This window comes from Calonectris borealis, chromosome 2 (genome assembly GCF_964195595.1).
Source record: "Calonectris borealis chromosome 2, bCalBor7.hap1.2, whole genome shotgun sequence".
Classification (NCBI taxonomy): Eukaryota; Metazoa; Chordata; class Aves; order Procellariiformes; family Procellariidae; genus Calonectris; species Calonectris borealis.
The window spans coordinates 29,189,403-29,199,630 of NC_134313.1; the positions used below are offsets into that span (position 1 = coordinate 29,189,403).

At 41.2% G+C, this 10,228-nt stretch overlaps 1 protein-coding gene across 6 annotated transcripts in view; it reads left to right on the forward strand.

Annotated features, from left to right (window-relative positions):
• The window catches only part of NBN (nibrin), a 32,777-nt gene extending 30,404 nt beyond the window's left edge, over positions 1–2,373 (forward strand). For all 6 annotated transcript variants that reach the window (XM_075141517.1, XM_075141518.1, XM_075141515.1 and 3 more), the window contains one exon: positions 1,435–2,373. In XM_075141517.1, the coding sequence (XP_074997618.1) occupies positions 1,435–1,465 (31 nt within the window). In that variant the 3' untranslated portion in view covers positions 1,466–2,373. The remainder of the gene's footprint in view (positions 1–1,434) is intronic.
• Positions 2,374–10,228: the final 7,855 nt, after the last annotated feature.

A 10,228-nucleotide genomic window follows, 5' to 3' on the forward strand; every position in this document is an offset into this window, starting at 1 on the left:
CACTCCCTGTTCCCAGCAAGGTCTTTTGTTTCTTTGTACATTCACTCACAGTAGTGGAATCTCTGTAGTTCTTTTTCCATTTCAGGCCACGGGCACTGTACAGTTTCCTTTCTCTGATAATGTTGTTTGATTTCTTTCTGTCTGGAAAAATTCATCCAGGCTTCATTTAACATGAAAAATGGCTGGAGGTGAGGTGGGAGAGATTACACAAAAAGATGTTCATGACTGTCAGTGTCAGTAACTCCGTAGGCAGTCACAGACGGGGTTGAAGCTCGTGGTGTCTTGATGGCAGGTTTCCATCATGTATCATCTCCTTCTCCTATCTGCATATCTTTCTCCCCTCTCCTTCCCCCGCCTCCCACCCCCCAAAATAGGACCACTGTTTGACTTCTCACCTGCCATGTGTTTGACTAACACTAAAAATTGTGCATTTAGGTAGAAAAATGAGTATGGTGAAGAAGGGTGTTTTTGTCACTGTCATAGAAACATGATACCACATATCAACATGTCTAAGAGCCATTCCGAAAATCTTACTGCATTAACAGCTTGTGCTGTTAATTAACAGTTAATAATATAGCATTTCTTTCAAAGGGTACACATTTCATTTTTGCCAAAGTCTGAGTTGTATAGCAACAGTTCTAATACCTTTCTAGTTATGTGGTGATGTAATTTGGCTCACAATTTTCCTGTCTAAGCAAAACAAAGTCTTGATGAATGAGAACAGAATTAGTGGAAGTAAAACTGCCTGATCATTCAGTTGTGTCTGTAAGTTATTCATGCATGAATAGAAAACACATCAGAATTTCAAAGAAGTGACACAGGAATTTGGGAGATGAAGCTCAAATGGAGAGAAAGAGAAGGCCAAGGAATAGCAATGTCAAGCAGAGGCAAACTATAAGCATATTGCAGTAAATCAGGTAACTATTTAGTATATCCAGAAAGTAGATATAAATTATTGAAAATCAGTCAGAAGCTATGTAAAGGGGAAGGTAAGGCAAGGTACTGCTTCATGTGGGAGTAGGACGCAGCAGAAGGCTTTTGTCTGAATGAGTTGTGGCCAAATGTTGCACATTGCTGTGAATATACATACCCCTTTCCCCTCCCTCCCCCTTTTTTTTCTTTTTTCTTTTTTTTTAGTGAGGAACTTAATGTTGGGACATTAAAGGCTTGGAGAAGCTTGTGCAGATTTAAAAATTTTAAGTAGCTAGCTGAAAATTTTAGTAAAGGTTATTTCTAGTTCATGCACAGGTTCTAGCTTATGCATCCTTCAGTTAAGTTGTAGCAACTGTAGTTACAGAAGTGCAGTCAGGGAAAGGACTGAACACTGACCAATCCCTTGTAATGAATATATAATAAAGCTATTTACATCACATTGTTAACTTTGAATATCATTAAGTTTTACTTACTTGTGACAAATTCTCTTTTTTGTTGCAGATATGATCCTAATGTGAAAAGGAGAAGATAAATTGTGGCCTGAATTTACAGTGATTCTCTAGCAAAATCTGCTTTCTGTTCATTAAGTTTGCTGGTTATAGTGCGTAATACATACCTACGTATGACCATTTGAGCTATCTATTATTGTAAGACTTGTTTTTAAGTATTGCTTTTATTAAAGAAAAAGAAAAGTTTCTTTCACTGCTTGGTACGTATGGATTGCATGTTTTCAAGACCTCATTATTTGCTTCAGAGTAATGCTCAGTAAAATACCATAGATGCTTAAGATTTCATTTTAGGCTGTTTATTTCTAATGCTTGGTTGTCAGTACTATTTTGGGAAAAAAGAGGAAGTTAGCATCAGTCTTTTTTCTTTTCAGAAAGGCTTTGTTAATTAGATTTTTGTATATTGTAAATTTTTTCTGAGGCAGAGATTTTTGAAGACTATAAATAAGTTAGACCAAACTTTAAATTTGTGTCTGAGTAAAAAAAATTATTGATAAGGTCAAGCTTCTTCCTATTTTTGAAGTTGGTGACATCAAATTACTTGTAGCCAGCCACCAATTTTGTGTGATGGCAGATTTGAAATAGATGTTTAAATTTTAAAATTCAGTGATTTTTGTCCTATTATGTCATCAAACCTTTAATATTTGTTTGAACAGCCTACAGACTAGAAACTCTTATAAACTCAGATACCAAAAAATTTTGCAGCAGCAACAAGCAGTTTAATTTTGGTTTCTTGAAAAGGGGCAGAGAGGCAAGTGCAGTTTCTTTTTCTGCTTATTTCCTTTCCTTTGCAAATAGGAGAGAGTTCTGTTTGAAAATGGGTATTTAAGAACAAACGATATATACAGAAAGCCCAAAAGCTGCATGATGAGAACCATCAGATTATGAGAGTCTGTGTACTTTCCTGTAGTATTAAATGAGAAATAACCTTGTACATTCCTCAGAAGTGTAAATGCTGATATAATGATGTCTCATATTCTGCAATTTGTTTTTATTTGTAATGAGGCTCAAGTTAGAGGGGGAGAAGACCGAATGTGGTAGTTTCCAGGAGTCAGGGGTGGAGGGGGGAAATACCCCCAAAATAAGACTTAAAAATAAAAAATGGTTGGGGGATGGGGGGAATTTCCATGGAAAATAAAAAAAGAAAAACATGCAAGCTCCAGATGAGGGAGTAGCAGAGAAGCCAAATGAATCCCCTTGCCATTGGAAATAATGTCCGTTATCCATGCCTTTACTTTTTTCAATCACTGTGTAAAAAATCTGCCCTTCAAAATAGTTCCCTCATCTATATCGACAGTGAAAGCTACGAAACAGCTACCCATTTCTGGGTTAGGAGAGCTCATCTGAGAATTCAGAATTTGAAGGATTGCCCTGGAAGTACAGTGAGAAAAGCCTTCCCTATTTTCTGCTCAGCTGTATCAAGCCATCACATACAGATGAAGATGGACAGTAGCTCCATTGCATCCTCTTTCAAGAGGCAGGATGGTAGGATCTCCTTCCTTATTGTGAGGAAGTACTTTGGTTGATGTAATTGAATTTAAATACGCAGTAAAAAAGCTACTTCCTCTGGGGAGAGCTCAGAATGTGCAAGCGAGATGAGCTGAGCTCTTTCGAGCCACTGTTGTGTATCAGATTTGAAGAACAGCATCCTAAGATCTATGTATATCAAGATAGCAGATATAGAATCATGTAAGAGTTTGGGTTGGAAGGGACCTTTAAAGGTCATCTAGTCCAATCCCCCTGCCATGGGCAGGGACATCTTCAACTAGATCAGGTTGTTCAGAGCCCCGTCCAACCTCACCTTGAATGTTTCCAGGGATGGGGCATCTACCGCCTCTCTGGGCAACCTGCTCCAGTGTTTCACCACCCTCATTGTAAAAAACTTCTTCCTTATATCTAGTTGAAATCTACCCTCTTTTAGTTTAAAACCATTCCCCCTTGTCCTGTCATAACAGGCCCTGCTAAAAAGTTTGTCCCCATCTTTCTTATAAGCCCCCTTTAAGTACTGATAGGCTGCAATAAGGTCTTCCCGGAGCCTTTTCTTCTCCAGGCTGAATAACGCCAACTCAGCCTTTCTTCATAGGAGAGGTGTCCCATCCCCCTGATCATTTTTGTGGCCCTCCTCTGGACCTGCTCCAACAGGTCCATGTCTGTCTTGTGCTGAGGGCTCCAGAGCTGGATGCAGTACTCCAGGTGGGGTCTCACCAGAGCAGAGGAGAGGGGCAGAATCACCTCCCTCGACCTGCTGGCCACGCTTCTTTTGATGCAACCCAGGATACGGTTGGCTTTCTGGGCTGCGAGCGCATATTGCTGGCTCATGTCCATCTTTTCATCCACCAGTACCCCCAAGTCCTTCTTGACAGGGCTGCTCTCAATCCCTTCATCCCCCAGCCTGTATTGATACCGGGGGTTGCCCCGACCCAGGTGGAGGACCTTGCACTTGGCCTTGTTGAACCTCATGAGGTTCACAAGGGCCCACTTCTCGAGCTTGTCCAGCTCCCTCTGGATGGCATCCTGTTCCTCAGGCATGTCAAGTGCACCACTCAGCTTGGTGTCATCTGCAAACTTGCTGAGGGTGCACTCGATCCCACTGCCTATGTCATTGATGAAGATATTAAACAGTACCGGTTCTAATACGGACCCCTGCAGGACACCACTCGTCACCGATCTCCGTCTGGACATAGAGCCATTGACCTCTACCCTCTGGATGTGACCATCCAACCAATTCCTCATCCACCGGACTCCACCCATCAAATCCATATCTCTCCAGTTTAGAGAGAAGGATGTTGTGGGGGACTGTGTCCAAGGCCTTACAGAGGTCCAGATAGACAACATCTGTAGGCCTTCCCATGTCCACTGATGTAGTCACTCCATCATAGAAGGCCACTAGATTGGTCAGGCAGGACTTGCCCTTGGTGAAGACATGCTGGCTGTCTCAAATGACCTCCGTGTCCTTCATGTGCTTTAGTACAGCTTCCAGGAGGATCTGTTCCATGATATTCCCAGGCACAGAGGTGAGACTGACTGGCCTGTAGTTCCCCAGGTCTTCCTTTTTTCCCTTTTTAAAAATGGGGGTTATGTTTCCCCTTTTCCAGTCAGCGGGAACTTCACCCAACTGCCAGGACTTCTCAAATATGATGGATAGTGGCTTAGCAACTTAATCTGCCAGTTCCCTCAGGACCCATGGATGGATCTCATCGGGTCCCATGGACTTGTGCATCTTCAGGTTCCTTAGATGGTATCAAACCTGATTCTCTCCTACAGTGGGTGGCTTTTCATTCTCCCAGTCCCTGCTTTTGCCTTCTGTGGCTTGGGCAGTGAGGCTTGAGCACTTGCCGGTGAAGACTGTGGCAAAAAAGTTATTGACGACTGCGGCAAAAAAGTCATTGAGTACCTCAGCCTTCTCCATATCCTGGGTAACCAGGTCTCCTGTTTTGTTCTGTAGAGGGCCCACATTTTCCCTAGTCTTCCTTTTATCCCTGACATACCTATAGAAGCTTTTCTTGTTGCCCTTGATGTCCCTGGCCAGATTGAATTCTATCAGGGCTTTAGCTTTCCTAACCTGATCCCTGGCTGCTTGGACAATTTCTCCGAATATGCTGAAGTCAACATGGTTGCATGGTATCAGAAAATATTTGGTCTTCACAAACCAGTCTTTTCTCTTGTCTATTTTGGCATCTTCTTGATCAGGTCGGGGCTGTCCAGAGTGATACACAAAATGCAAGACCAGTACCTCTGCGTTCAGCAATAGCCATGAAAGTGTTTTGGTATTGTAACTTGCATCAGGGCACATCAAATCTTGTCCACCAAATATGTTTAAAAAGACTGTTCTTCAGCAATTGAAATATTTCCTGGAGGAGATATACTGACTGCTGATTGTTGCACCCTTAGGTGAATTTTTCTATGGTCACAATGAGAAACTCCATGTTTTCCTGTTGAAGACCTATTGGTCCAACAGGGCAGCTCTTGTAGACTGTTGAGGATGACCTTTTTGCTTGTTACTAAATTCAGGCAAAGAGCTTGGATAGCAGAATATCAATGGACAAGATCCTTCAAAAAGGTTGTGTTTACAGTTGTAAGAAACTTGTCATTTCACATTAGAAATTCTCAAAAGATACAATGTACAGGGGACCTTCTACAAGAAAGCAAAGGCTAAGTCCTTTGCTGCTCAGGCTGCAGTCTGCTAGGGTTCAGGTAACCATCTGAGCACATCTGAGATCACTCTTCACATTGTATGACTTAGGACTCTTCAAATCCAGTTCTCCAGACAGTTGAATTTAGCAGCTTTGATACTTTTTTTTTAGTTATTTAGTGTCCTAGGACTGATGGACTTACTTACCCATTATGTGACTGGGGGAGCACCCACAGACAAATACTTGGAGATTTCTTTATAGATCTTGTTTGAGATGTCTTCTGTGTATCAACACTTCCAACATCATCTTCAGATTTCTTTGCAGTCTTTCACAGGCAGCTGTGTGCTCTCAAAAGGGGAGGGCATTGTGGGGATTTCCACAGTAGTGCGGAGAAAGAAACAAGTTAGGATCAGCACTTGGCTAAAGATACACCTAGTGTATGTTCCTGCTTTGGGTCCAACTTGAGGGTGCCTAATAGATGATAGTTTGGTTTCTAGTTCAGTTGTCTGGTTGATGAGACGCCTGTAGTGGACCTGAGCCGTTTGCTATTTCAACATGAAGTTATGCTTGCATTAAAAGAGCAGCTTAGACATCTAAACCTCTACCCCTTACCCATGGCTTGAATTGTAATTCCAAATCCTATTCATAATACTGAAACCTTTCTTCCATCTTAGCGTAATTTTGTCTGATTTCCGTCTCCAGACATTAGAGGAAACATGCTTGTTGGCTTACTGGTTTGGGCCTTCTGTTACTGAAGTTTCTGAGGTAGATGATAAAGGAAGTGATTACATGATCCAAGTCTTGGGAGCCTGAACATCCAATAAATTACATCAGTATTTGCCTTACCCCTGGAACTATGACATTAACTTGACCTGATGTTTCCTTTATTTTATAAAACATACTGTTGTGAGCTAATCCCAGTAGGCAGCTAAGCCCCATGCAGTTGCTCACTTGCCCCATCCCCCCCCCCCCCCCAGCAGGGGAAGAGAGAATCAGAAGGGTAAAAGTGGGAGAACTTATGGGTTGAGATAAAGAAATTTTTACAGGTAAAGCAAAAGCTGTGAGCACAAGCAAGGGCAATTAACTTTGCATTCTGCAGTTCAGAACTATGGTTGCATGCTCCGTTTTCATTCTGTGGGGCTTATGCCCTGTGGTTTCAACATCCAGTTCACCAGTTTTCTGAGAGAATGTGTGTGGTGTTAATTCTCTTTAGAAGATTAAAAAAAGTTCAGTAACTCAGATGTGACATCTAAGGTTTCTCTCATCTGCCTCAAACCACAATCTGCAGGCATACCCACCTTTTTGACAAAATGCTGCTCTTCACCTAAAAATAAATCTAAGCAGAAACTTATCTTCAGATCTTGTTTCTTGCATTTTTCTGTGTAACGGTTTGTTTGAGGGTTTGTTAGGATGGCTTTTTTATAGCATGCATTATCTCACAGGAAGGAGATGCACACAATACATAAACTAAATATACTTTTTATTAGCAAGGCTTTTAAAATACAGTCTTGCATTCAGCAGCTTAGCTGAGCACAGTTTAAAGCAGATTGAATTACTTCATGCACCACTAAAATAGAAGATGGGTGCTGCATCCCTGCAGGAACATCATCTTAATTTTCAGTTTAATGCACACCAGTTTCGGCCGACTTCCCATCTTTCCTACGTCGGTTGGGAAAGCCACTGCCTTTTTTGACGAGACTACCACGATATTCTCACTGTTGAAGTTTGTTTTCTATTTCTGTCCATTCACACCTGTGACTATCTGCCCCTTTTTCTCCTACCCTTACTCCCCATTTTCTCCCAGAATGGGGGGGCTGGTGCAGCAGGGCTGGCCTCTCCTGTGCCATTGCACCAGTTCCTATATTCTGGAAGTGTGTTTACAGTCAGTTTCAGTTTCTTCCCTCCACCGACCTCCCTATCAACTTCCTCCAGAGTGCTAAGCCCCCTTCATTACCTCCATTCCTGATGTGTCCAAGAGGCTCTATTCCACATTTACCATCAAACATCAGTTCATAACTGATCACCAGCTGAAGTCTCTGCTATAGACCTACCTCCAACCCACTCCTATTACCAGTTTGTTTTGTACAGGTGTTTTCTCCGTCCCGATTCTTATCCTGTCTTTTTCCCCCCTCCCACGCAACTCGCCCTTCTCTTGCTCTGTTCCATTTCTTGAATCTACCCGCAGTCGCATTTGGCCACATCTGGTGTTTAATTCCAAATTAGCGACTTCCAGTTGTGTTCTGGTTGTTCTGGTATCTCCTTCGAACTTAAGCCAAACATGGCAAAACCTAAACTGTATTCCTTACAGTTATTCCTCACTCTTCCTCTTACAGTGTTTTGATAACCACCATCATCACATTCCAGTGAGATAGTTATAAAAATGCTAGACAAAACCGGATCTCCCTAACCAGCAACTTTCCCTGCCATTTGCTTTAGCACTCTGCCCATACCACTCTGCCCCAGCTTTGACTATCTCAATCTCTCTCAAGCATTGGCTACAGCACCAGATCCATGCAAACCAACACCTTTTCCCTCTTCCTGAACACTACAGTTCTCTGAAGGCCTCTTTCTCCCTATAGTTTTTTTCCTCTGACTTAAGAGTTCCGCATTGCTCCAAACCAAAATAATTGGCTTCTAGGTGCAACTGTTTTAATATTACTCCTTTAGCCTTCCGTCTGTCATTGGTTCTCACACATGAAGATAAAACAAGATTAGCATGCAAGCCTCAGGTAGGTTTATCATCTAATCAAAGCTGAGGTTTTGCTCACAAGTTTCTTGCAGCTCAGAAGAATACATTTCAGCTGACAGCAGATGTTCTATACATGTTTACATTGCTCATCTAAAAAAAAGGGTATGACCCAAGCATACTCCAGCAAAAGCAGAAATACTGAGGCATGACACACAGAAATGACATTTACGTAGTATCTCTAAGTCCAGGTGTATCGTGTGTGTGAACAAAAATATAGGTAGATCAATATAAGCCTTTCTCTCATTTAGAACTGGAATTCCACAACCAGCATACCAGACCTAACAGAGAAATGGGCAAGATCAGAGTATTGACTTTCCAAATTGTGCCAGGTAGATGTAAGGTAGCAGGGTCGGTTCTTGAACAGCAGTAACTCAGTGTTCACATAGAAGCTGGTCCTAGAATACAAACTGATGAAAAATGAACCATTTCCCTCTCCTCAGAGTATCCCCTGGAACTGTATCAAATCTCTCTGATCACCTTGTCTTTAGCCTTAGATTTGTGGACAACTATTTTTAATTTATATACGTAGTTAAAAAAGAACCTAAAAATGCCAGGATTCCATAATATTTTGTGAATACATAACAAACCTAGTTGTTCATTTTCTTTATGCTGGCATGTAAGTCTACAGAGAGTGTCCAGGAACATGAAGCTGTATTTGTTTACTGAAGCATCCACTGTAGGCAATGTAGGCTGATGCTTGCACATTGCCAGTGATCTCGGAATAAAGAGATGGAGGAGGAAAGTGCAAATTAGGTCTCAGGAACAAGTCGTTTCAAAAGGATAGGAGAGCTAAGAACACAAAGTATATTTTTTTCCTGGTTTTGATGACTACTGATGACCACTAGGTTATAAAACTTAGCTTAGTATGCCCTACAAGTACAAAATTATCGTTGTTAGAAAATCAGCTAGCATGCAGACAGGTGTAATGTGAACTCAAGTTCAGGCTTTGTTTAAGCTGGAATGCTCCATAGTGTCTGCAAAGACAAAACCATCCTTAAAACAGTGCTTAGCTTCACTATAATTACTGAATTATACTGTAACACTTTTTTCCCCATAATCTTTGTTCTTTACACCAAATTAATCCTTGACCTCACACTTCCTGTGTGCAATTCAAGCTTCAAAAATTAGCTAAACACCTTAAGTGTACCATATTTCCCAAAATACGGTCTTTTTCAGAAAAAAAAAAAGAGCTGTTTATAATTCCTAGCTTCAAATTTGTACCCTTAACGTCACCAAAGCCCTCCTTCCTCTGTCAAAGAATGGTTCAGTTTCCATTGTTTCTGCTAAATAGAACCAGGTATTATGGTTATTTCAAACAAAGCATGACTTTTCTTTCAGGTTGGGCAAGGGGAAAGGGGGAAGTAAATGTCCAAAAAGCTCTCACATCAGCTAAGGTACCTTGTTCCCATCTTGCTCTCACTTCAAAAACTAAACCAAAATGATGACAGAACATTGTTATTGTAAGGTTCTAAAATATTATCTAAATTAAAATGTAACAATATAAACCTTTTAGCATTTTTTGTTCCATAACTTCTTCAAAATGAAATCATTACTATATGGACGATAATAAAATTGAATAATCAGCTGCCTTTAGGGCATACATGTGCTACCTCTTGCTGTTTAGAAATGTTTGGGAGCTAGCACTGTTAGAGCACAGATTCCACTATTGCATGAAAATACCCACTTGCTTTCTCAGAAGTAGAAAATACGGTACCAGAGCAACCAAGTCTCACCTCTTGGCACACCACCTTACTGATCCAGTCTTTCTGGAGCAAATACAATTGCTTCTAGTTCATACAGATGTGTTGCACTTCAGTGTAACTTCAGTTAATAGCCAATTAAAAATATATGGCAACAAGTTAGACTAACAGCTCCAGCACAGAGCTCTAAAGTTACAGTATGCAGAT